At 49.2% G+C, this 27418-nt stretch overlaps 1 protein-coding gene and 1 long non-coding RNA gene across 2 annotated transcripts in view; one reads left to right on the forward strand and one right to left on the reverse strand.

Annotated features, from left to right (window-relative positions):
- LRP1 (LDL receptor related protein 1) overlaps positions 1-18834 on the reverse strand; it is a 114549-nt gene extending 95715 nt beyond the window's left edge. Inside the window, exons 1-6 of the mRNA XM_056797815.1 lie at positions 18158-18834; positions 12292-12414; positions 9425-9562; positions 7303-7422; positions 1712-1840; positions 994-1257 (exon numbers count right to left, since the gene is read on the reverse strand). Coding sequence (XP_056653793.1) covers positions 994-1257; positions 1712-1840; positions 7303-7422; positions 9425-9562; positions 12292-12414; positions 18158-18239 — 856 coding nt within the window. The 5' untranslated portion in view covers positions 18240-18834. The remainder of the gene's footprint in view (positions 1-993; positions 1258-1711; positions 1841-7302; positions 7423-9424; positions 9563-12291; positions 12415-18157) is intronic.
- Positions 18822-27418, forward strand: part of LOC130454328 (uncharacterized) — a 28587-nt gene continuing 19990 nt past the window's right edge. Inside the window, exon 1 of the long non-coding RNA XR_008911979.1 lies at positions 18822-20021. This is a non-coding gene — a long non-coding RNA (uncharacterized LOC130454328). The remainder of the gene's footprint in view (positions 20022-27418) is intronic.

Below are 27418 nucleotides of genomic sequence, written 5' to 3' on the forward strand. Positions count from 1 at the left end.
TCCCTTGTCTGCATACTAGACTGGAGTCATCCCGTCCACTACTGTCTCCTTACCAGACAGGAGTCATCCCATCTTCACTGGTTTTCATGCTAGACAGGAGTCATCCTATCCATCCTCTATTCATCTCCATTACCAGACAGGAGTCATCCCCTCCAGTCCCCCTTTTCACCGTACTAGACAGGAATCATGCTATCCAAGCCCATGCATCCACATGGCATATGTTATCTTGTCCATCCTTATTCCTCGTCTCCACGTGGACAGGAGTCCCATCATCCAACTCCCTCCTCCCAACCCTGCCTCTACATCAGACAGTTATCCCATCCATCCCACTGTCTACATATTAGAAAGGAATCATCCCGTCCAATTCCATACCTCCACATCAGGTATATGTCATTCCATCTATCCTCCCCTGCTCCATAGTAGATAGGAATCATCCCATCCAATCCCCTTGAATCCACATCAAATGCAGACCCTCTCAACCATCTTCCCTTGGCTCCATGCTGAACAGGAGCCTTTACCTCCACCCTGCCCCTACATCAAGTGGAGTCATCCCATCCATCCATCCTCCACCATTGCCACACTAGACAAGAATCATCCCGTTCACTTTGCTACCTCCATATCAAATACAAGTCATCCAAACTCCTGACCTCATATCAAACATGAATGGTACCCATCCTCTTCTGTCTCCACGCCAGACAAGAGTCCAACCTCCTGCTAGCAAACTGGACAGAAAGAGGACTATTCATCCTCTTATGTCATCACCCAATAGGAAGCATCCCATCCAATTCCCTTCCTTCCATATCCAACACGAATTATCCCAGCCTCCTTCTAATTTCCACGTTGGATAGGAGTCATTACATTTATTCTCCTCTCAACAAACCAGGAGTCCTTCTGTCCATCCTCTTGTTTCCACACAAGTCAGGCGATTGCCTTCCCTGCACCTTAATTGCTGCTAAGAGGCAAGCTGTGCTACTATAGCGGGTAGTGACTCACGGTGTAGACTGAGAGAGATGTTGATCGAATACTCCTCCACAAAGCCTTTGAGACCAGGCATTCGGGCACACTTCAGCAGGGTCTGGGCCGCACTGTCCCCTACGTGCACCCAACACACAGTTTCATTGGCATAACTGAAGTCCATGGCGGTAGTCTGGCGGGTGCCCGTGGGTGTGATGGTGGGCACTGGCACCCCACTTAGATATGTGGCCAAGATGTTCTGGGAGTTGGCAATCAGTAACACAGCGGGGCGGTCTACTGGCTCTGGGAAGGAGAGGATGAAAGAAGAGTCAAGGACACCCCATCCTGGCTCTGAGCTGAGAGGCCAGGAAAAAGAGCTTCAGGGGAAGGGGAGAGAGGAATATCTCTAGGATCTAGGGGACACTGACAATCAGATATATCTTAAGGACATCAGTTAACACTTGAAAGGAGTAAGTATGACACACACCAGCTCTAGGGAGAGGAAAAAGAAAGAGCCCTGTCCACACTCAGCTCTAGAAAAAGAGAAAAGGTGCCCCCCCACCAGATCTCACACACAGAGGATCAGGGAGAAGGCTCCCCCTACCTCCATTCTGATATACACAGAAGACATAAGAAAAGGAGGAAGGGGCAACAGGCCCCAGCATGACCACCACACTAGCTCTAAGGACACAAGAGCAAGAAGAACAAAACTGAAATGGGGCTCGGGGTCCTGCTTGATCTTTCTGGACATACATACCATTCTTGGCCTTGCAGGAGCGATTGTCAGGTTGTAGCAGGTAACCTTCCACACAGCTACAGGTAAAGGCTCCATCCGTGTTGGCGCACACCTGACTGCATGTGCCATAGACGGAACACTCATCAAAGTCTTTGGGGAGAAAACACACAGTGAGATCCAGTGGTCACTAACCTCCATCTGTCCCCACATCCCAGGCCAAAGAGATCCCCATGAAGGGCACTGACTACTTTCCATCCTCTCCTCCATGAAGCTTCCTTGAACCCTGGGCTGAAGGGAATTCCTTTCCCCTTCATGCACCCACAGGGCTACCTTTCTACTACTCTTCCAACAATTCAATTCATTACAGAGCACGGTAGGAGGCAAAGGGGAGACAAGAAGCCCATGGAAGATGGGCTCTCTTCCCTCATGGAGCTGACAGCCAAGTAGGGAGCTCTGTGGCACCGTCTCCTCTTCCCTAGGTTTTTAGTGACTGCTCTCCCTGGATCTTCTCCTACCTGTCTGGCCATTCCTTCTCAGGCTTCTCTGCTGACTGGCATTGCACATCATATCCCCCAACAGTGGCTACACCTAATGTTCTGTCCTGGACTCTCTTCTTTCAAGGACCCCATCAGCTATCATCTCTCTGCAGCTGCCTATAAAAGCAGCCTGAGCTTTCCTCATTGAACTCAGGTCTACATCATCAGTGCCCTACTGGAGATTTGGAGGCGGCTACTCCGCAGGCATCTCAAACTCAAAATGCCCCAAACACAGATGCTTTCTTTTCCCCCCAAGCAGCAGCCCTCTGGTCCTGTTCTTTCTGTCTTCCCGCTCTTCCACAGGAACAACTTGGAGTCCTCCCCATCCTCCTTCACCCTCTCTTGTCATTTTCTTACCTTTGACACGCCTCACACAGACCACTCTTCATAGTTTCCTTCTCTCCACTCATCTGGTCACTAGCTAACGTCACTCCCCTTTCAGCTGGACTTCCAATGACTTTCCACGTATCTCCCCTTTCCAAAGTGGAATGCCCCCAAACCAGATCTGACCCTTTGACTCCTCTGCTCATGAAAGCCTTTTACTGACTGACTCCAATGTACCTTCTCTTCCTGTTACACTTATCTCCTCCCCTCTCCCCAGAAAAACTTTAATCCAGCTAAACTAGTCTCTTTGGTGTTCTTCACTGTCTACACTGCCTCTCCCAACATTATGCCTTTGCATCGTCCCTGCAATGTACTCCCTTATTTCTGCCTTTTAAAATGCCTGGTTTCCTTCAAAACTCTGCCTTGATGTTACCTCCTCCATGAAGCCCTTCCTGATTTTCCTGACTGCTAGAGCCTTGTCAAACAATTTACCTAGCATTTATATTTATTTATATGTATGTAGAAATTCTATACTCATATTTACACAGAAAATGTGTATTTATATTTACATAGAAATTTATATGTATGAATTTTATGCTTATTTATATTTATAGAGAAATTTTATATGCATTTATATCTACATATAGAAAATTTAGATTTATGTTTTATGCTTATTTATATTTATATGGAGAAAATTTATACTTACTTATGTCTATATTTGGAAATTTTATATTTATGTATAAGTTTTATGTTTATATGTAGAAAATTTATACTTATATATAGAAAATTTATATTAATGTAAAAGTTTATGCTTATTTACATTTATATAAATTTTATTTTGTATATAGGAATTTTATATTTATGTATAAGTTTTATGCTTATATTTATATAGAGAAAATGTATACGTATATATCGATATATCAATACATAGAAACTTTATATTTCTGTGTACATTTTATGCTTATATTTTGAGAGAAATTCTATTCTTATTTATATTTATGCATGTGTTTATATGTGTTTTATATTTATACTTACACATGGAAATTTTATATTTATACCTAAACATGGAAAATTTATGTTTATATATAAATTTTATATTTATATTTACACGTGGAAAATTTACATTTACATATAGATTTTATATTTATATTTAGACATGGAGATTTTATATTTATATATAAATTTTATATTTATATTCACATATGGAAATTTTATATTTATACCTATACATGGAAAATTTATGTTTATATATAAATTTTATATTTATATTTACATGTGGAAAATTTATATTTACATATAGATTTTATATTTATATTTAGACGTGGAGATTTTATATTTATATATAAATTTTATATTTATATTCACATATGGAAATTTTATATTTATACCTATACATGGAAAATTTATGTTTATATATAAATTTTATATTTATATTTACACATGGAAAATTTATATTTACATATAGATTTTATATCTATACTTAGACATGGAGATTTTATATTTATATATAAATTTTATATTTATATTCACATATGGAAATTTCGTATTTATATATATATACATTTTATATTTACACTTACACATGGAGGTTTTATATTTATATATTAAATTTCTATTTATTTCTATTTACTCACAGTCGTATATTTATTTTTGTTTACATACAGAAATTTTGTATTTCTATTTCTAAACAGAAAGGCTAGATTTGTTTGTAGCTAGAAATGTAACACTAGTTTATGAAGCTCTCATCAAGACTTCGGATACTGTTTCTGAATCTTTGAGAGAGAGAGAGAGAGAATAGGATCTCGGGGATACAGTTTAACAGTCATCTGGAGAGAGTTAACTGCCATGGCTGAAGAGACCATGAGGCAGAGAGAGTAAAGACTAAAGAGACTTCTTTCCAAAGACCCTGAGTTAACTGGAAAGGAGTCTGAGGAAACATTTTGAGAGAATTAAATTTAAACCATTTGGTGGAGAAGACATCCTAAGAAAAGACTCGTAAGTGCTATTTTGAGAGAACTGGATTATTATTCAGATCGTGGTGCCAGCCCCAGGAGTCAGTCAGCAGTCGCAGTTGACAGTTACAGGTTACTCTCAATATAATCTTTCTCACAGCTGACTACATTGTTGAAATACTGAAGTGTGCCTCTATCGCTCATTGTACAATAGATAAATTTTATGGTGAGTAACACTGATGTTTATTAACGTAAGCCTAATTAGGCTGGGGGGGAGGGTGAGAGATGGAGAGAGAAGAGAGAGAGGGAAGAGAGAGACAGGGACAGAGATAATGGGAAAAGTGCTTTCTCTAGTTTATTTGTAAGTTAGCGTGGGGGCTAACTGACTTAATTCACGAGAGGGATCGTACATTTCTATTAATTGATGAGGAAATATCAGCATATACCCCTCGAGTGCCTTAGTACCCGAGTAGAGAAGGAACAAGGAATGAAGCAGTGTCAGATATGGAAAGACAAGGGTCGGAATGGTTTGGTTGTTGGCTAATGAGGGTATTTATCCTACATGGGTCAGATAGCCTAAACCCTGCTCTACTTCTGTGTGCACATGCAGTCTCGCTATTGAATGCCAGCTCCTTGATGGCCAAGGATTTTTGGTTTTGCATCAGCAGGCTCTAACAGGGTCCCAGGCACATACGAGGCTCTTGACAAATGCTTATTGCCGGGCTGATTTAACTACAATTCAAAATACAAAATACATACATGATATATATGTAAAATCTGATCCTGACATGCTCCATTGTCTACAAGATGAAATACATCTGCCTGACATTTCAGGTTCTCCACAATCTGTTCGAATCTATCTTTCCAGTATCATTTCACATAATGCCCATTAAATACCCTTTATGTTCCCATGAAATTGGGCTACTAGCTATTTCCTGATCCGACCTCTTACCATACTTGTTGATGTTGTAGCCACCCTCAATGAACCATAAGGTCTTTGAGAGTAGTGCCTATGTCCTCCTTACTCATCTTTGTGTCCCCCCAGGCTAACGCTGAATTAATCTTTTTTGAATTGATCTGAATAATTGGTACAAACAAAGTTTTAGGAAAGGTCTAAGGGGAGAAAGTCATGACTGATTGGGGGTATTGGCTAAATCATTACCTAGTATCGCAGCATTTGAGTTGTGCTTTAAAGGTGGAGAAGGAATTCAATCAGCTAGGGAAAGGCATTTGGGGCACACAACCCAAGAGTGTGAGCAGACACAGAGACAGATGAGGACAGTACTCACAGAAGACAGGAAGTACTCCTATCTGGCCAGAGCAGAGAGTACGCAGAAACAGATGAGGCTGGAATGGTAGGGCGGTGTAGAATTACCCAGAGCTTGGAATGCCAAGCTGTGTTCAGGCTTTCCTGGATAGTCCCTAGATGGGGAGCCATTCAAAAGTTTTGAGCAGAGAAATGACACAAATTGGCCCCATCCAGAAGGCCATGCTGTAGAAAGGACAGATTGGAGTGGAAGGCAGGGAGAAGACTGGTAACGAGAGAAGGGAGTATGACCGTGACAGAAGTTCCAGAGGCAGAATCAACATGGGGAGGCAGTATTTTGGACATAAGAGAGATTATTTAAGAGGGAGGAGTCAAAAGCAACTGCAAGTTTTCCAACCCTGGAGAAAGGAGAAATGACTTTCACCCCTTCGAACTCTCCTAAAACTTTCTTTGCACCAATTATTCAAATCAATTCAACAAAGATTTGTTCAACTTTAGCCTGTGGGGACACAAAGATGAGCAAGGAGATAGCTGCCACCCTCAAAGACCTTATAATCCTGTGGGGGTGGATAAGTGACTTGTTATGCTATTTATCACACTCTGCCTGATATGGAACAGAAATATTCTTGATGCTAAAACTGCCTCTACTATACCTATCAGCTACTCATTTATAACTTAATCTTCCAGAACTGCCTGAGTCATTAACAGATTAAATGATTTGCTTGGGGTCATGAAGTCAGTATGTCAGAGGCAGGACTTGAACTCAGGCCCTCCTGATTCCTGGGACAGCTCTCTATCTACTATTTCACAGTCTCTCAATTCTGCCTTAGAAAAGTTATTTGTGTCTCTATCTTATCTCTTCTAAGATAAGCTCCAGGGGTGGGGTGGGGAGCAGAGACCAGCCTGACCAAAAAAAACCCCAACACAACCCTTACCTTCTGACCTAGAATCAATACTAAGTATCAGTTCCAAGGCAGAAGATCGATATGGTCACACAGTTAGGCAGTATCTGAAGCCACATTTGAACCCTGGGCCTCCTATATCCAGGCCTGGTGCTCACCTAGCTGTCCCTTGCTTCCTACTTTTGTCATGTGCTTTTTTAGTTTTGATCTGATTGATGGTCTGAGAAAGGAATGGAAATGGCTTTCATTTCTGTCTTGGTATCCCCAGTGCCTCACACATAGGAAGCACTTAATAAAGATTTATTGATTGCTGATCGATTGGTCATTCTGGCCATAGCATCCAGCACAGTGTTTAGCATGTAGTCAATACTTAATACTTGTTTAGTCATTTGATTTCTCTCTCCTTATCCTTCCTCCCTCCTCCATTCCTTCCTTCTCTCTTTAACCACCTCTTCAACCTTTTGTCTTTTCCCCTTCATCTATTCTTCCTCTCTCCCTCACCCTTTCTTTTTCTTCTCTCCCTCTCTCTTTCTCTCTGTCTCTCCCTCTTTGTCTGTCTCTCTCTCTCTTTTCCCCCTCCCTCTCCCTCTCTGTCTCTGTCTCTTTTTTACACACACACACACATACACACCTTTGCAGCTTTTATTGTCACTCTGGAGCTGGAAGCTGCTGTTGCAGTAACAGGAGGTCCCGCTGATTGTGGGGACACAGTGATGCTGGCAGCCTGCTCGGGAGCAGTTGGCTTGGAGCTCTGGGGAAGTGGGAAGAGATGGTTACACAGACACACAGACACAGAGTCCCATCATGCCTCCCTGGGGTCCTCTCCCCTAGGAAGGCCTCTGGCTCTTCCTTAAGGAAAGGAAAAAGGATAAATGGAATCCTTGCCTCTGGCCTAACCAAGAAGATGGGGTGGCCTGGGCTGAAGACTTAGGGGCTGTGATGTTCAGTGTGAGGGAGCATGCCTCCTCTCTGAGCTCTACCTTCTGTCCGGTAGCTTCCCCCCACCCCCAACTTTCCAAGAACTCTGCTATTTTTGCCTGGGAGGGGGGGGTAGTGGTGATGGTGGGTAAAAGAAACAGGAGGCTGGGATAGCAAGACTTGGGTTTCTCTCTGCATCTTTTCTCCATTTCCTTCTTCTGCCCATGACCCACTTCCACCCAGAAGACAGAGGTGAATGAACTGAAAGGAGGAAGAAAGTGTGTAAGGGAACAGCTGCTCCCCCAGGCCTGAAACCCAATTAGCGGTCCTCGAGTGGGGCTGGGTGGCCCAGCAGGCCAACCACAAAGACCCCTTTGTCTATCTACCCACCAAGCCCCGGCATCAGAGATTGAGAACTGCCTGATCTGCTCAAAGGTTTAAAAGCTGTAAGCCTGGCAGAGGGAGCTTGGGGGTATTGGGAGGCAGACAATAGGGCTGCATCTATTTTCCCCCTCTCCCCAATGGGAGTTAAGATGTTCTATTCTTTGGATCCCAGAGCTGAATATTCCCTTTTTTGGAGGCAGTGGAATGTCAGGGACTCCTGGGTTCTGGGATATAGAGTCACAAGCCCGGGGAAGCCAATAACCCCCGAGTTCAAACTCCAGGTTTAGATGTTTGGCTTTTGAAGATGGGGGAGGAAAAAAACATTGTGACTTCAAAGAAAATGACCTTTAACCTGCCCACTTTTTGACCCCTGCTCCGATGCCCTTTGAAATGACCAAAACAGGTGAAAAAGGGGTGGGGGGTGAATGAGAGTTCAAACTCTGGACCCTCTGCGTTCCCCCATTCCTACCCCACAGGCCCCAGAGACAAGAGCCAAAACAAACAAAAAGGAGGAAGAAAAAAAATCTTTTGCAAATTCCTCTCTTCCCCACCCCCCATCCTCAAACAGCGAACAGAATCCAGATGTGACTCCTCCCAAAGGCAGATGTTTTCCAACTACTTGGCTCACGTGTCCATGAAGAACCTTTCTCTTAACCTCCATGACTAGTAAACTGGAGAGCCTACCCCACCATCTTCCAGTCAGGGTCTCATCCCCTCTTCCTCCTTGCCTCCACATTGTCCAGATTTCCTCTGTGCCCCCCTTTTCCAGGCTTCCCATCATCCCACCTTGCCAGGCTTCTCCAGGATGGCGGCCTTTGCCACTCCCTCCAGCACTAGCCTTCTTTGGGATGGGCAGCCATCACCCCATTTGTCCCCCCCATATAGTACACAGGGAACCTTCTTTCAGGATCCCTCCCCTCATGGCAGAACTGACCCTCCCCATGAACCCCTGCCCTCCTCATCTCAACCCTGACGGACTGAGCACTTCTCTGGCCAGGCTCAGGTCTCTGTGGATGATTACTATTCCCTGAAGGATGGGGAGGATTCAGAGTTTCAGGGAAGTGAGGAAGAAAAGCGAAAAGGCCCCATTTCCCTGAAAATAGCCTTGAACTTTCTCCCCCAAGGTGCAGGCTCCTCCTCTCTGACTCACCACAAACACACCCTGAGGACCCTGATCTCCACAGGAATCTCCCTTCTCGGATTCCATGAGACAGCAACATTTCTGCCCAAAGCAATGGGCCAATGACTTCCTCCCCAAGAGAAACCCCATCCCAGGGCTGAGGAAAGTAAAGCCAGCCATAGGGACCAACCCCTTCATTTTACAGGTTAGGAAACCCAGCTGGAGAGGGGGAAAGGTCCCCTGAAGACTGGGGCCAGAATTCAGGTCCTGATGCCAGTCTGCTGCTCTGGAGAGAGGGCCACAAGAGGAGGTGAGGCTGGTACTGGCTTACCTCGGCAATGAGGGCCTTCATCAGAGCCATCGAAGCAGTCTTGTACCCCATTGCAGAGGCGGGACATGGGCACACACAGCTCTGTGCCAAGGCAATTGTACTCATTGGGCTGACATCTCTGGACCTTGCTCTGTGGACCTGGGGAAGGAGAGGAGAATGATGGGGAGGGGGCGAAGGGAAGGTCAGTGGCAAGCTCTGGCCACTGTGGCCGAGCTAGCTGACCGTCCCTCCAGGGGAGGGCAGTATCTTTCTCCTATCTGCCAGAATTGAACTGAAACATTTGGAGTTCAAAGCCAACTCCTCTTCCCTTTCAGGGTCTTGTCCTGAGTTACCCCCATGAACAACAGGTCCCCAGGCTTTGCTTCCTCCCCAGAAGTGCTGATTAACACAAAGTCCAGGAGAAACTAGGCCTCAGGCAAGCACAATGACCAACTCTATTGCCATGTACCCTGCCAGGCTCCAGGCCCTATGCTCCTGGCAACCTAGGCTGCCTTATTGTTCTGGGCTGGGGATGGAGGAGGAGTAGAAAGACCAGGGAAGAACGGTACAGGGTCAGAGCAGGGGGAGGCCAGGGTGGTCATGTGTGTGTGTGTGTGTGTGTGTGTGTGTGTGTATGTGTGTGTGTGTGTGACAGAGACAAAGAGACAGAGACAGGGAGGGAGGGAGAGACAGACAGACAGAGACAGAGACAGAGAGAGAGAAGGTGGAATGATATCTAAAGCAGAAAATTCTATGTCATTGGCCATGGTTCTGATAAAGAACTAGGGCAAAGATGGAGCCTGGCTTGAACAGCCCGACTGGGGAGAGAAATCTGGGAAAGGCCAAAGGTGGATTTCTGTCCATGTTATCTTTCCTGTCCCTTAGTGGTAGGCCCAGGGACAGGCCAGGATTACACCATAAATCCCTATTTTAGAGAGTACTAAATGGTGAGACCAGGCTGGGAGGGGGGCCAGGACTTGCATCATGCTCTTTGGCTGGTCCCCCTCACTTCCAGGCAGCCCCTGTTTAGGCAAAACAGGGGTGATGGGAAGTGTGTGTGTTGGAAAGGTCCTTGTTAAATCAAACAGAGACCATGAAGCAGGGGGGCAGCCTGTGTCCTGAATAGGATCCTGGGCACCTGGGAGTACGGGCACCAAAGAATACTGGATGATGACCTACATGACTCTTTCCCCAAACCAAGGAATAGGGGAGAAAGAGGGAAAGAAGATGCCATTAGCACCATATGTCCTAGCTCCTGCTCTGGCTGGCATCGACAGCTGTGGTTTTGAGACAACCATTCTGCCTAGAGTCACTGGCCCATGGGCAGTGAGTGTGTGTGTGAATGTGTGTGTGTGTGTGTGTGTGTGTGTGTGTGTGTGTGTGTGTGTGAGAGAGAGAGAGAGAGAGAGAGAGAGAGACAGAGACAGAGACAGAGAGACAGAGAGAGGCAGAGAGAGAGAGAGAAAGAGACAGAGATGGAGAGGGGGAGAGAGAGACAGAGAGGGAAACAGAGGGAGAGAGAGACAGAGACAGAGATGGAGAAGGGGAGAGAGAGACAGAGAGACAGTCAGAGAGACAGAGAAAGAGACAGAGAGAGAGAGACAGAGAGAGAGAGGGAGAAAGAGACAGATGGAGAGGGGGAGAGAGAGACAGAGAGACAGTCAGAGAGATAGAGAGGGAAACAGAGGGAGAGAGAGACAGAGACAGAGATGGAGAAGGGGAGAGAGAGACAGAGAGACAGAGAGGGAGAGAGGAAGATTGAGAGGGAGAGAGAGCACAGAGAAAACTAGCAGCCCCTTATGAGCCCTAATTACTCCTGGTAATTATTCAGGGGGTGGCAGGCATGTCTGGGAAGAGTCTGAAAAGCCAAAGTGTTTGGGGAAGTACAGATTTGGGTTCTGATTTGGTCAACAGTGGGGAGGAGGCTCATTCCTATTGCAAAGGAGTTGCAAGGTCTATGGGGGGAGCAGCGGAGTCATGTTGTCTAAGGAAGGAAGATGGCCCCAGTATTTGCCTGTGGCCTCCCAGGGCCCTCCCATCTGATTCCTCCACCCCCATAATCAGTCTTGGTTGGCAGGGAGGGGAAACCTTTCTCCCAGTTTAAGCAATTCAAGTGGATTACACCATTTATTAGGGCAGGGGGAGGGGGAACACTAAGGGGCAGCTGAGTGGCTTAGTGGATGAAAAGCCAGGCCCAAAGATGGGAGGTCCTGGGTTCAAATCTCACCTCAGACACCTCCTAGTTGTATGACCTTGGACAAGTCACTTCATCGCAATAGCCTAGCCCTTACCACTCTCCTGCCTTGGACCTGATACTTAGTATTAATCTCTAAGACAGAACGTAAGTGTTTTAATAAAAAGAAAGAGAACAACAGTTCCAAGGGCACGGAGGGGGTGGATGTGTACACGAGTGTGGGAGGTATAGACAGCCAGGGTGCAAGGCCTCCAGGGCTGGATGGTCAGCGATGGGGTACGGGTAGGTGGAGGGGAAGGGGGATGGAGGAACCTCTGGGCACAGGGTCCCAGCTTGAGGAGTGTGAGGGGCATATGTGGAGACGTACACGTCTATGGTCATGGTTTTCGATGTGATAACAGCTCTTTAAGCACTTGACAAATATCACCTCACTGCCACGTAGTGCTTGCATTTCCCCCATTTTATAGAAGAGGAAACAGAAGCAACCAGAGGTTAAGTGACAAGCCTGGGTCACACAACTAGTAAATATCTGAGGCTGGATTTGAATTCGGGTCTTCCTGACCTCAGGTCCAATCCACTGTGCCACCTTGCTGCCTCTTGACAAAATGTATCCTTGGCTCCTCCAGGGTTGGATACAAAGCCTCTGCTTTCACAGGACCCTTTGCATGCCCGAGGGGTAACCCGAGGTACATACAGATCTCGGGCGCCTCGTCGGAACCATCTGGACAGTCCTTTTCTCCGTCACAGCGCCAGCCTTTGGAGATACAGGTGATCTGGTCTCTGCAAGCAAACTGCTTGGGGCTGCAGGTCTTGGGGGCTGTGGGGGTCGGGTGGAAAGAAAGGAAGAGCAGGGGCATCCGAATGAGGATCTGGGCCGCCCTCCACCACTAGAATCTCTCTCCAGGGCTTGGAGCCCCCTGTTCCCTCCCCCAGCACGGTTCCCCCATCCAGCCTGGGCTCTTAGCCATGGCCTACATGCTGGAGGGAGGAGGGAGAGTCATGGCCAGAGCCTGTGGGTCACTCCCAGAACGCTGTGTACCTGGAGAGGCAGGAGGGGCTTGGAGGCAGGAGCCTCCAGGGAACACATTCCCCTTCCCCCTTTGCTCCTACCTCACAGCAGCCTCTGAGGAGGTCTTTCCTTTGCTCCCCTCCCCCCATGGGGTGACAGTCCCTCTGGCTCCTGCTCTCTTGGGCCAGACACCGGCTTTGTCCCCCGTAAGATGCTGATGGATAAGGCTGACTTCCAAGAAAAAGTTAAGCTTTAAAGAGCTTTTTCCCTTACCTTGCCAGACCTGGAGAATTGGCTCTTCCATCCCTCCCGGCCGCCCCCACCCTGTCTGTCCCTCGGGCTCCAGCCCCGAACTTCTGGCATCCACAAAGGCACCCACCGTGGCTGTGCCCCTGGCTCGCTCGCAGAGGCGGGGGCGGCAAGGTGGGGGAGCCTCTGGGGGCGACGGCCAGCTTGGGCTCCACCGAGAGGAGCTGGATGCCGGCGTACGCCTGGGCGGGAGGTTAGGCACCAAGAAAGGGATCTGGGTTTGAGGCCCAGCAACATGGAGAAGGATGCGGGCCACTGCCTGGCCCCACCGTAGCGGCTGGGGAAGCCTTGGGGGGCCAGGAGGAGAGCCCCAGCCCAGGCCCCTTAGGGAAGCCGCGTGGAAGGACGCCTCGGTAAAGAACCAAGGAGCAATTCCATCACACCCACCAAGCCCAGGCTGGCCGAGCCTCCTCCGGCCGCCTCATTCCTTCCTCTTTCTGGGTCCCGCTCTGGCCCCCTGGGGTCCAGACAGGGCAGGGTCTCCTCACGCTTTCCACCCAGGGCCTCCTCTCCCTCCCCCCGAGCAGTGCGAGCCCCCTGGCTTCTTGCCTGCCCTTCTCTAAGCAGAGGAAGCCCGTGGGGCCATCTCTTCCAGAAGAGGCCGCTTCCTCCATCTTCCCTTTTGGGGCTCCCGCCTCTGAGAGCCCTGTCCTCCCCACCCCCATGCCCATGTCCTCTCTGCAGGCCTCCCCCTCCCCCAGGGGGCCCAGGCCTCCAGCCAGGACCCGAGCAAAACCCAGGAAGTGCATCAAGGATGGTCTTGCCAGGCCCCGGGAGCTCCCCCACCCCCCATCCATCCTCGCCCTCAGCCCCAAATAAAGGGCCCTTGAGGAGGCGGATAATGCTGAGTTCATTGCCCCACTGGACCAGCTGTGAGGTCTTCCCGGGAAATGGAGCTCGTTAGCATTCGGAAGAACAGTCTTCTTCCCCAACAGCTCGCCGGCCGGGGGGAGGACTTGGGATTCAGAGGCAGATGGGGCGCGCTCCCCCGCCCTCCCCTCGTCCTCCGTGGCCTCAGTTTCCCCTCCTGACCGTCGCCGGGCAGGTCCTGGGCGGCCTCCCCCAGCCTTTCCCGTCGGTGCCCCCCAGCCTCCGCCCCCTCCCTCTTTGGCTAGAGTTGGACAGAGGAAACAGCAGCTGGCAAACTGGGAGAGCTGGAATGAGTGAGATTCACAAACCAGATGTGGGGGGGAGGGGCTCCAGAAGGCAGGGAGGGCGGCCCTCCACACCTGAACCCCGAGCCCCGGGAGCCCCTCGCCCTTTGCCGCGCTAGATCCTTCCTGAAGAAGAATCGGGAGGTTATCTTCCAGCCAGTGGTGTTCCTGGGCCAGCTGCATAGACAGGCTACGACGCAGTGGGCAGTGACAGGAGGCGACTTTTGGCCTGTTTCCACCCGGAGGAGGAGAGGGGGCCGGAGTTTGGGGGGGGCGCTGGCTGGGTAACAAACTTCTGGGAGAAAGGAGAGGGAAAGGGAGGGAGGATGCAGCCAGCAGGACAGAGGAGGCGTCTGTTCTCGGCTGCGCTTCTCCACGAATGTGACCGCCATGCTAAGGCCGCGGACGCCCCGCTCGGCCCACTCCCCACCCGGCCGGCACAGGCTCCCCGGGGGGCGCCACTCCTGGGAGCAGAGGGAGGAGGAGGCGCAGAGGCCGCCGGCCGAGGCTCGGAAGCAGGGGTGCCGGACGGGAAGTGGTCTGCGGGGGGATCCCCCGGGCCGGACAGAGCGGGGAGATCCCTGCGTCGAGCCGAGGCCGGGGCCGTCCCTCTTCTGGGGCCACCCAAGGAAAGGCGGCGCAGGAAGAAATGGAGGGGAGGCCCACAGAGCTTTCCCTTGATTTCATGTGTTTTGGGTGTTACCCCGCAGCTCCCAAGGCTCCCAGAGGCGCAGACACATTTTTGTCATTCCTGAGTCTGGGCCGCTGCTCTGCGGCCACCACGGACCTTTGGGGTGGCTCAGACGGCTGGGGGAGAAGCGGCCCCTCCGGCCTGAGTCAATATTGACTCAGCAGGACGTGAGCCTGACCCTTGGCCCCCCCAGACCCCAAGGCTGGCCCGGAGGTGTCCCATCTACCCCCTGCCTTCGCTGCAATTCCAGGGCCAACCGGATCCCCCTGGGCTCTTCGGTGATTGGGAGGGAAATTCCTGGGGAAGTCTAAGGGGCCTTCCCAGGCTGCGGCCTCCGGCCTCTCCGCCCCACCTGGCCAGGACAGGGCAGGGAGGCATTTCCTTTGGACCCTCACCTGGGCCAGCACAAGAGAAGGCAGCGAGGAGGGGCGCTGAGAGAGGCCGAGAGCCGGCCCGGGGAGGGCCAGAGACCACAGCAGAGCTGTCCCGGGCTGACCCCAGCAGAGGACCCCTCGTGGAGGCAACAGCGAGGGGACCAAGGTCTCCCCCCGCTGCCCGCCCTCCCGGGACAAGCCCCGCTCCCCAGAGAAGGGGAGAGGCTGGGAGCCTCTCTGGCCACGAAAAGGTCCCCTGGGCTGGGGAGGAGGAGCAGCAGCCCAGCTTCCCTCCATCCCCATGGAGGGTGCCTCCAGGCCACAGGCTCCGGAAACACTCCAGAGCCGACTGCTTCCTTCTCTAAACAATGCCGATTCCTGCTGATGGAGCTGAAACCTGGGGCATGGCGACAGGGCCCGGGCTTGAAAGGGGGCGCTGGGCATCCCCAAGCCAGCACCGAGGTCACGAAGCCCCTCGAGGATTCCCCCAAAGCCGGTCGCCGGGACCCTTCCCCGGGACAGCCGGGAGGGGTCGGGTGACCCAGGAATGGGCCCTCCATTTTCTCTCCCCGATGGGGGAGAGGCTGACACGGAGCAGAAGAAAGGATGAGTGGTCTGAAGGGACACTCTGAGGAGGCTGGGGAGAAGGGCGGGGGTCCTGGACTGAGGAGAGGCAGAGGATCCAGGGAGGCCGGAGAAGGGGCACGGGAAGAGAAAAGAGAGGGTGCTGGATTTGGGGAGAAGGAACTCAGAGCACCTCCTCCCTGCCATCTTCTACGATTCAGAGGCTAGCCTTCTCTCAACCACCTCCACATGGCAAGACGTGGTTACAGAGAGAAACTGAGGGAGGGAACTCGAACCACTCAGAAGTTTTCCTCCTAATATTAACTTGAATATATAGGTCACTTCAGAGTTTACAAAGCACTTTCCCCCCCAGCGACCCTGGGAGGCAGAGAGGACACGTATTACCATCACATTTTACAAGTAGGGAAACTGAGGTTTGAAAAAGTGAAATAAATGTGTGCCCATCCAGAGCTATGACGCTCGGCTCCTTAACCTCCTCGAGAGCCCTCTCCCTGGTCTGACTGCTTCTCTCCTCTCCTTCTTTGGGGTACAGCTTGGCTTTGGGGTACAGCTTGGGGAGGGGGCAATACTGGAGAAAGGCAACAAGCGGTCAGGAGAATAGGGCCTAAACTGTGAGCACAGCCCCCCCCCCCACTCTCCCACTCCAGAGGGAGTAGCCAAAGCTAGCATTAGAACCCTTACACACAGGACAGCTGTGTCCCTTTCTCATCTCATTGTGAAACTCCAGCTGGGCCAGGGAGAACATCTCAGGATGTTTTCTGTTCCCCGAAGTGGCCCCTCCAGCCTCTTCCACCCTCCACCAAATTGTTTTTCTCTCCTTGGCTTGACTTTTCTGGTTTTTCCTAATCTTTCCCAAACCCAGAAGGCTCAATTCTCTCTACCTCGGTTTCCCTTCCTGCGTCATGATGAAGAGGACAAGCCTTGAACTTTCTTCCTTAAGGGAAAAAGAAGCTAAGTCTGGTGGTTGGGGTACAGCGGGCAGAGCCAGGCTGGTTTGGGGAGAAGTGAAGTCCTCAATGCTCCCTTCCTGTGAGGGAATGGGTCACTTTCTGGTTTGCTTTCCCTGCTGGCCCAAAGAAGCCAAGAAGGATGCTGTAATTGAGGAGGGGGGGCCCTTAGTTCTCCCCCTTCTCCACTCTGCTCCCCAATCTTCTCTCCCCCTCCCCAGCCTCACTCCTAGCCAGAGTAAGAGGGTCTTGGATTCCCATCGAGGTCAGGGCATTGGATTTCTGAGAAAAACTTTCCCAACCCCAAACTTGGCAAAGTTGTGGTCTTTGGAAGTGGGGGTGGAGGTGTGGGGGGCCTGGGGAGGGAGGGTCATTTCTTGCTGTGGGCAGAGAATGGAGCCCCCTGGGGGAAGAGAGCGGTGAGACACCCCCCCCATAACACTGTTTGAGGCTCAGCTTAGCCCAGCCAACCCCCAATCTATTTGCCCTTGTTCAGGACTTTGACTAAACTTGAACCCATGACTCAGGGCTAAATAGGAAAGGTAGCCAAAGGAGGGGAAAGGAGAGGGAACAAGAGGTCACCCTCAGTTCCCCAAGGCACACATAGTTCTTTCTGGAGCTGATGTCTGCATTATGCAAAGGGGGGGGGGTGAAATTATAACCAAATTCACTTAAGTTGCAGAATAGAAAATAGCAGCAGCACCCCCCCACCGGCCCCATCACCCAACTCTCCTATTCTGTGCCCCCCCTCAGCGATCCCCAGCAGCCTCCCAGCCCCTCTCCCCACTGATGACGTCTGACGTTTCATCTCCAACCTCCAGAAATGAAGAAGGGAAATTCGAAGTAGCATAACAACCCCCACCCCTCCCACCTCCATCCCAATAGAGTCCGACCCAGCCCTGGCTACTGACAGAGGCCCACAAAAGGGGGAATGCAGAGAGGTGGAACCCCAGAGGCCTAGGCTAGAACCCAGGCATTCTAGAACCCACTGCAACAGCCCTCTTCAGGCCCCAGTCCATCTTTTAGTCCCCACACCTCTGCCCGGTGCCCAGGGCACCTCGACAAATCACTTTCCCCTTGGGCTCTCTTCCTGCACGCATCAGGAACGCACTGCAGGACCCCCCCCCCTCCCCACTCCCCTTTGCAGAGGTTGAATGCAAATCCAGATTCCTTCACAATTCAGACAGGGCTGGGGCTGGGGCTGGGGGTGTGGGCGGGGGTAGGGGGCCCGGGACACCTCCTCCGCCCCAGATCTAGTGGGCTTAGGCCTCCCTCCATCCTTGATGGCACTGAGGGGGCGTCTTTGTCTGAGCTGGGGGGTCCCGGCAGCATCCTCCTCCCGGGCTCCGGCCCCGGCCGGGGCGCCGCCGAGTCAGCTGGCCCCGGCTAACAAAGGCCCCCCACCCCCAGGCGGCGCCTCCCTCCCCTTCTGCAGTAAGAGGTGGGGACTGGGGAGGGGGCGTCCTTGGGGGAAGGGGGGTCCTCACTCACCATCCATCGCCGCCGCGGCCAGAGCCGAGAGCAGCGGCGGCAGCAGCAGCAGCAGCGGCAGCGGGCTCAGCGGGCTCAGCATGGTGGTGTGGGGCCGAGGCGAGCAGCCCCCTCCTCCGGAATCTGGCTCCTTTAGTTTCGGCCCCCCTCAGGGGGGTCCCCCCTTTTCCTCCCCGCCTTTAGTTTGGTCTTTCTTGCTCAGGGATGGGATGAGGCGGGGGAGAGAAGGCTGCAGTTAGGAGCCCCCAGCTGGAGCTCGCAGGCGGGGAGGATGCGCCCCCAAATCCGACCCCTCCACGTCCCCCCTCCCTCCTTTTCTCTTGGGCTTAGCTCAGAGCCCCATCTCCGAGCCGCCTCCGGCTGCAAAAATGCACAATTGGGAGGAGGCGGGGGGGGGGGATGGGGGGGCGTGGACGGGGGGGGGGGCCTGCGACTGGGGTCCTCTGCAGCTCCCGGAGAGTCAGAGGGCTCCCCTCTTTGCCTCTTCCGTGCAAGGGCCCTGAGCTCGCGCCTGTGCTCCCGGGATGGAGGTGGCGCGGGGGGGGGGGCGAGGGGAGGGAAGGGGGAGTGGGAGGTAGGGAGCAAAGGGAGGGGGCGGGGAGGGGGAAGGGGCGGGGAGAGAAAACAGGGGGAGAGCTAGCTACGCGGCAAATGTGTCGGTGCGCATGCGCCTCGCTCTTGCACTCCCCCTCCAAAGGAGGGGGAACGGGAGGAGTGGCAGTGCTGAGGGGCTTGGAAAGCGGTTCAGGAGGGGCGGTGCCACGGACCCGCGAGCCAAGTCATAGGATCAGAGGATTTAAAGCTAGAAGAAGGGACCTCCATGGTAGCTCAGTCATTTTACAGAAAGGGGAAACTGAGGCCCCGGAATGTGTTTGTGACTTGCTCCCGGCCAAATGGATAGCAGAGTTGGATTTGGAACTCGACCCCAGACACATTTGCTTTCCTCCCTACATCGTACCGCTTTTGAGCGAAGACTGGCGTCACTCCCGCCAACCCCCCCCCCTTTCCCCCCATCACCTCCTGTCTGCGTCTTCCCGAACAGAGGGGATAGATGGGAAGGGGTGGGGGAGGGCCCTGCCACCCCAGCTTCCAGGCCTGTCCTGGGTTCTGGATTCTACCCTTTGGTCTTGGGTTTGGACTCTTCTGCTAGCTCGAGCTATCTCCCGCCCCCATCCCTAAGTCGCGGGGAGCCGGGTAAGGGATGCCAGGCGGTGCGGACGGTGCTGGGAGAAGTTGGGCACTGATTTGGAGGCTCTGGGCAAAGTGGCAGGGGATTGGGGCTCGGGGCGGAGGGGGCGGGCTGGGACCGTCCAGGCCCCACCCCTTCCCTCCCTCTCCGGCTCCCGAGTAAACAGGGACGTCTGTCGGGACTCGACTGAGCTTGTCCTTTCGCCCGGGGTTAAGGGATAGAGCCCACCTTAGTGCCCGGGTCTCCCCGCCCCCATCCTTCTCCCCCAACCCCCCCCCCCTCGCCTGGAGCTGGGCAGGTTTGGGGCGAGCTATTTGGAAGGGAGTGAGTCACTGGATGGGTGGGGCGGCTTGCGCCTCCGCCTCCCCCAGGAGGTCAGAGTTTTTTGGGCTTTTCCCACTTCCCGGACTTAGGGAATGAGTTAGGGACAGGCGTTCCAAGTCTCTGGGTTCCAGACTCCCGGGAACGAAGGTTTGCAATCAGAAAGGGGGGACTAAGATCCGGGCTGTAATTTGTAGGGTGCCCCGGGTTTTCGCCTAGGAGCGCCCAGGTTCTGAGTTTGCAGTCCTTAAGTTGCAGCAGGCAGCCCAGGAGCCCCGGTGTATGTGCGTCCCGCCATCGCCCCCTTCTGGCCACTCCGCGACCTGCATCGCTGAGAGCCTGACCCAAGAGAGAGTGAGTACTAGAGCACGTCCCCTGCCAGATGGCGAAGCCCCGAAGCCAGTTGTTGGAGGCCTAGGCTATTTGGGCAGAGAAAGCAGAACTGGGCCCAACGGGTGACCGTTATCGGAGGCAGACACCAGGCGGATAGAGGGGACATTCTCCAAAATTGATTGAGTGATGGAGTTAGTTCCTATTCTCCAAAAGTCTCAGCGCCCTGATCCATCCTTCCCAGAATAGTCTCCAGACACAGGTCTGACCATGCCATAGGTGTCTCCCTATTACCTCTAGGACAGCGAGGTGGGGCAGGATACAGCACCAGGCCCCGAGTCAGATTGGCTCCTCTTCCCAGTGTTCAAATCCCGAGTCAGACACTTCCTGATGTCCTCAGTTTCTTCATTTGTAAAATGAGCTGGAGGAGGAAATGGGGAACTACGGTGGTATCTCTGCCAAGAAAACCCCAAAACGGGGCTACTAAAATAAATAGGAAGGAAACAATCATTTTATTAAGCAACAGCTTATGGGTCCGGCAGCTATGCACTAATTAGTTTCTCTGTCTCTGTTTCGCTCTCTTTCTCTCTCCCACTGTCCAGCTCTCCTTTATGTGTTGGTCCCATTAGAATATAAGCTTTTTGAAGTCAGGGACTGACGGTCTTTTTGTTTTGTCTTTGGGTCCCTATTTGCACAGAGCCTGGCAAATAGTCAGTGCTTTAATCTTTGTTATCTGCCCATCTGGAATTATATTTAAAAAGAAGCTGAGTGGCGACCTATAGAAGATGAATACAGGATTTTTTTAAACCCTGACCTTCCATCTTAGAATCAATACTGTGTATTGGTTCCAAAGCAGAACTGTAAGGGCTAGGCAATGAGGGTTAAGTGACTTGGAATAGGGCATTAAAAAAAAAGCAAACCTTTACCTTCTGTCTTAGAAGCAATACTAAGTATCCATTCCAAAACAGAAGAGCAGTAAGGGCTAAGCAATTGGGTTAAGTGACTTTCCCAGGGTCACACAGCTAGGAAGTGTCTGAGGTCACCTTTGAACAGAGGCTCTACTGACCACAGGCTTGATGTTCTATCCACTGTGCTATCCAACTTGCCCATGATTGGGGCATTTTTGCTTCAGGATTGGACTCGATGACCTTTGAGATTGTGTCTGCCTCTGAAATATATGATTCTATGTTTTGTCTCCCAAAAACTCTGGGAAGGGAAGGCCCTATACACAATGGTAGCCCCTATAGAGTTCCCATTGGAGCATTCTGGGAAATTGACCCCTTTCTGAAATAGGAAAGAATCGGAACACTCAAAAAAATAAGATGAGTATTATTTCTCCAGAGCCTTTTTCATTGTTTCTGCCAGTGGTGTACTACCATCTTTCTTTCAATACTCTAAGCTAGAAACCTAAATGCCTTCTTTTTGTTTAGCCTCTAATATTCCCTTAGTCACTAGGTTGTGTCTTTCTTAGCAGAATGCCTGATACATCCCAGTCACTTAATAAATATTTAGCTATTGAATTTTGTTTGAAATATTTCTGGGATTCACATCTTTCGGTCTATCCCCACTGCCATCAATCTGGCCCTTCTGCCTCATTGACTTCTTCATTACTGTCTTCTTTAGTTCATTGTCCTCCTTCTGCCACCATATGTAGATATTCCCCAACACTGTATTCAGCTTTCTTCTTTCTTTCTTTCTCTACCCCCATCATTGACCATCCTATCAATCTCAGGACCTCAGCTACCACCTTTATGTAGATGATTACTAATCAGATTGGGTCCAAGGGAGCTAATTTAGGGGTCAATACATTGGGGTGTACCAAGGAACATTCGGAAAAATATTTTATTTTATATATATATATATATTTTTTTTTAGAGCAAGAAAAAAATCTTTGGCACAGTTGTCAAAATATGTTGGAAAATGTGTAACCAAAGCCCATGTGACCTCTTATTATTTATTAGTATTATTATTAATATTATATTATTCTTTATCTGTGGGAACCAAGGGGATCATTCAAGAAGGAGGTAGGGTAAATTCAGACATATGCCCTTCCTGGAGATTTCCATGAGCCATCTCTTTCAACAGACAAAGTTTTATGATATTTAAGAAGGAGATTGGAGATTTATTCACTGGGATCTAGATTTGGGCTTCTCTTGTTATTTAAACTTCCTCCTTGACACATGGCTACTGTTAGAGCCATACCTGATCACCATGTGAGGGGTTGGCTACAAACGTTGAGTCAGACTTCTCGATTGCCATTTAAGAGAAAGAATGAATGGGGACACACAATCTAAAATAATAGATTTAGACTGCCAGCTGGCAAGGATCCTAGCAACTAGTGAGCAAGAAAGAGAAGACTACTTCTACTTCCTCTCACTAAACTTTCTCCGCTTTCCTTCTTATATTTTGGAACCCTTCAAGGGATCCCTTTAATCTATTCTTGTGTGGTTTGGGAATTCCCTGGCCAACAAAAAATGGAAAAGGCTCTCTTGGGGCCACGGTTGGATGTAGATTGCCCCATGTAAGTGTGCTTACCTTTTTCCCTTCCATTTTATTATGCTCAATAAACTATGAAGTATGGTGAGTGCCTGTGTTCTGGAAATGTAGTAAGTTATGATCATGGAATGGGGGATCTAGGTGTAGGATGGGAGTTCAAGAACTATAATTTAGTTTAAATTTAAAATTTTTTTAATTTAATTTTTGAAATGTTTTGATCAAGAATTCATTTTAGCTCCTTTCTAAATTCTGAACGTGAACAATGAGTGTAAGCTTCCTGAAGTCGCCTAAGGATAGGGGAGCAGTCTAAACCTTTGGAGGCTCAAAGACCTCTGGTGGACAGGGGCAGTACTACAGCCTTTTGAGAGGCTCGCCTTTTCATGTACCAGAGAGGAATTGAAATGGTAACTGAAGATAACATCATCTCATTATCAACTCAAATGTTACACCTCCTCGCTGGATAATTAATATGGTGGCATACTATTATCCTTTATGCTTATAGCAAATTTGGACTCCTGCCACAACTGAAGTGGTAGGCATCAAATGGGGCTCAATATTACTTCAAGAAGAAAGTTGGAAGTTGATAGAACTTAACCCCATTACAAAGAGTGGATCTAAAAGACAAGAAACAACTGGTTCCTTCTATGGGAGTAATTTCAAAGCCAAAGACACTATCTGTGTTTGTTCAGATTATTGACTGATTAGAACAAATGTCAAATCATCTTAAATTATATGAAAAGATGGAGAAGATACCTTGTGCAATTGTAAGAGTTCCAGCCTAACTTAGTTAACAAACTGTTGACTCTGAAAAATGGGAAATTTATAAAAGTAAAGACATTAACTCTAATTGCCACCATTTCTTTTTTACCTCTTTTTAAATTTAGAACATTTTCCCCATGGTTACCTAATTCATAGTCTCCACCCCCAACCTGCTCTTTCCTTACCACTCCCTCTTGAAGCCAACAAGTTCCACTGGGTTATACATGTTTCATTGTTCAAAACCTATTTCCATGTTATTCATATTTGCAGTAGTGATCTTTTAACATCAAATCCCCAATCATATCTCCATTGAACCATGTGATCAACCGTATGTTTTTCTTCTACGTTTCTGCTCCCACAGTTCTTTCTCTGGATGGGAGAGAATCTTTCTCATAAGTTCCTCAGAATTGTCCTGGGCCGTTGCATTGCTGCTAGTAGAAAAGTCCATTACATTAGATTGTGCCACAGTATTACCACCATTTCTTAGAGAAATTTACTTGCAAATGTTCAAATTTATCTGTGCTCTTATTGGTGGGGGTATATCCTCCCACCATTCATCTATGCCTGACCTTCCTGGGCAAGCCTTATCCATATTCTCACATGAATTTACCACAGGTTTTTAATTCAATGTGTTGGAAACCTTCCCTGAGTCCTCCTGTTATTCCAAGGATACCAGTTAGTACTCACATTGTCTGCTGATTATCAATGGCTCTTACCAAGGAAACAGCCCAACTTCTTTTATTATTATTTTTTTTCTACTGAGAAGTTGGATGACATCCTTTATATCACTTCTTCTTGATTCTCTTTTTGTGATGTGTTGTAGCTTGTTCATACCGCAATGCCCATTTCCATTGCCCTTTGGGTGATTTTCAATTTTAATTTAGAATTCACTGAATTATTCCATGACTCACAGACCTACATCACTGGAAGAATTTTGGCATTAAAAAGATGTATCTTGTTTCAGGTAGAAGCTTGAGGGTCATTAAAAAGAACTTTGCTATTTCCCTGAGTTATTCCAACCTGATCTATTCTTATATGTCTGAGCCCATTATCTATTTGTAGAGTTTATTTAAAGTACATATGGTGATGACTGAGCTCTACAGTTCTTCCTTCCAACACCATATCTAGGGAATAGATGTTCTTAATCCCTTTGATTTTTCCTGTGTGGACGGTTAGGCTAAATTTTTTGAGTGCTTATGGACCCATTTAGGAGACTTTGTAATATCCTGGGGCTAGATACAATCATTTGCCATGTCATCTGCAAGCAAAAGAAGTATCTAAAGGAACTTACCATCTATGGAGGATACGTCTTCAATCTGGACTTTGTACTGGATTTTCTAGAATGAGAAGTATAACCCAAGGTAAAACAGTTACTACAATGAGGAGATCTTTTTGCTGAGGAACTGATCTACTGATTGATTGTTAAAGGGAAACACACAGATGGGGGCTCATGACCTACAGGGTTAGGGAGATAGTAATAGTCTCTCCAAAGCCGAGAATGACGATTGTCTTGGTTAGGAAGATAACCCTCCATAGAATTACCACAAGAACCCTGAAAAGTAACAGAGTCCCCCTTGGAAGGTTGTACCATGCCATTGGTAGTGCAGGTTGGGGAAAATGAAGTCCAAGGTGATATTACATACAAAAGGAACTATCCATTATATAATGGGGGTACAGTAAAGGAGCAAACATCTATTAAGTGCCTACTCTGTGCCAGGCATTGTGCTAAATGCTTTTATAAGTATAATTTCGATTTATTTCCCAGCTAGCTCTTGAGATAGGTGCCATTATCATCTTCATTTTATAGTTGGAGAACACTGGATTTAGAATCAGAGGACCCATGTTTAAATCTCGATTATGCCATTTACAACTTGTGTAACTTCAGGCAAATCACTTAATGTTTCTGGCCATAGATTTACTTATCTTAAGATAAAAGGATTGGACTAAATGCGTTCTAAGGTCCCTTCCAGCATGAGATCTAGCATGCTAGGAAATCTCCTAGAGACAGCATCATTTCTAATGCATTTCTAATGCAAAATCTAATCAAGATTTTCAAAGAAATCCCAAAGGATGGAAAACAAAATGGATGACATTATTATAAAAAAAGATATCAGAAACTGGTAACTCATTGGCTTGCTTTCTCATCTTTATAAAGTCTTTTTAAAAAACCCTACCTTCCGTCTTAGAATCAATACTGCTTATTGGCTCCAAGGCAGAAGAGTGGTAAGGTCTAGACAATGGGGGATAAGTGACAAGTCTGAGGCCACACAGTTAGGAAGCCTCTGAGGTCGTATTTGAACCCAGGACCCCCATCTCTAGGCCTGGTTCTCAATCTACTGAACCACCTAACTGTCCCCTTTAGCAAGTCTTTATGTGAATATTTCTTTATGTTTACAGAAGTTGTCCTCGATGAGGAAGGAACAAGCATGCTTCCAAAGACAATATTGAGAGCAGCCCATATCTTCACGGTCACACAGAGAACTTAAAACTGTAGAGACGGTGGCATCTTGCTGTGTTTTTTTGGTTAGATTTGACAGATAGTCTCTTCCAATAAGATTATTCTCATGCATATGGGCGAGGGCTAGGAGCATGGCCATTTGATAAGCCTTCCTATGGAAGTTCATGAGGCAGGTACAGATATCCAGTGACTTGTTTGCCAACTTATTTGCTGGTGACGTGGAGCCTTTTGGTTGGCTCTTGAACTGGAACAGAGAATACACACAAAAGTTTCCCAAAGAGAAACTCATTCTTTTTCATCACGCTGGCTATGAAGTATGATTTTCTGAGCTCCAGGGGACTGGTGAAGGAGTGGTTACCCTCTCCCTCTCCCCACCCCCCAGCCAGGCTGTTCATGAATACACGACTCCCCAGGCAAGCCTATGTCTAGGATTTGACCACCTCCCATTTGTGTACAAACTCCTCTGGTGCAGGGCCTTGAGAGACGTCCAAAGGTCAGAGAAATAGAGGCTCATTGTTGGAGGTTCATACCAGAGTTTTCCAGCATCCAAGCTTGGTGTGCCAGAAGAGTCTGAGGAGCGACCTGCTTGACTGGACCCAGTAGCTGAGACTCCATGTCCTACAGCAAAAGAGAAACTTGTCTAGTGTTACTTCCACATTTGGAAGTCAATTTGGTGGGACGGATGCTTTGTAGCAAATGCTTTAAGTTGGAGCCTGTTCTTTCAGGGGACCATGGTGGAGGGTGTATTCTTAGTTTAGGGAGGGATCTTCTTGGTTCTCATGTTCTTGCTATACCTTTTATTTAAATATCCCTTTGGCAAAGCCAGTTAACCAAGTTGATACTGGGGTGCTAATCAATGGTATTGACGAGAGAACAAGTTGGGTTGATGATTAAAATAGATAGTGTTATGGAAATCTTCACTACTCCTTCAGATTACCCTTAGAACAGTGATGGCAAACCTATGGCATAGGCGTCAAAGATGGCAGGCAGTGTGGGCACATGGCCACCCTCCCCACCACCTTCCCTGCCCAGTTCATTACTAGAAAGCCAGAGGGGCTCAGGCGGAGTTGGTCCCTTCTCTGTCTCCATCACACTTGATGACATTTTTTCCCATCCCCCACCCCTCTGCCCAGCAGCACAATGGGAGTGCACAGGGGGCAAGGTGGGCAGCTTACAGGTGGCAGAACTGGATGGGAGCAGAGCACTTGGGCTACACCCTCCCCCCTCTCTACACTCGCTGAGGACATTCCTCACTTCACCCAACCCTCACCCAGGAGCCCAAGGGTAGTGCTTCTTCCCTCTCCTGTGTGGGGTAGGAGGGGCGAAGGGGCATGCCCAGCACTCAGTGGGGGGAGGGGTATGGCACTCCATCTCTAGAAGGTTCACCATCACTGCCCTAGAACCCTGAGAAGAAGATAGAGATAGCTACTAGTTAGGGACCCAGCCCTCTAGTATACAAATAGGAGTCAGACTAAGTACCTTCAGAGTTTTTGAGAGCTACACATGTGTTAAAATCATACATCATACATAAAATCATACCTTGAGAGAGACAACCATAGGCATATATTTGCTGAACAATTCTTCAAGTTTCAGTATCATGAGAGATACAAAACATAGGGTCATAGGGTCCTAAGGGACCTTCAAGGTTAACTAATATTCAGAGATAAAAATGTTGACTAGCTCAGACTATAGGTCTCTAGGAGACTGA

Source organism: Monodelphis domestica, chromosome 5 (genome assembly GCF_027887165.1).
Source record: "Monodelphis domestica isolate mMonDom1 chromosome 5, mMonDom1.pri, whole genome shotgun sequence".
Classification (NCBI taxonomy): Eukaryota; Metazoa; Chordata; class Mammalia; order Didelphimorphia; family Didelphidae; genus Monodelphis; species Monodelphis domestica.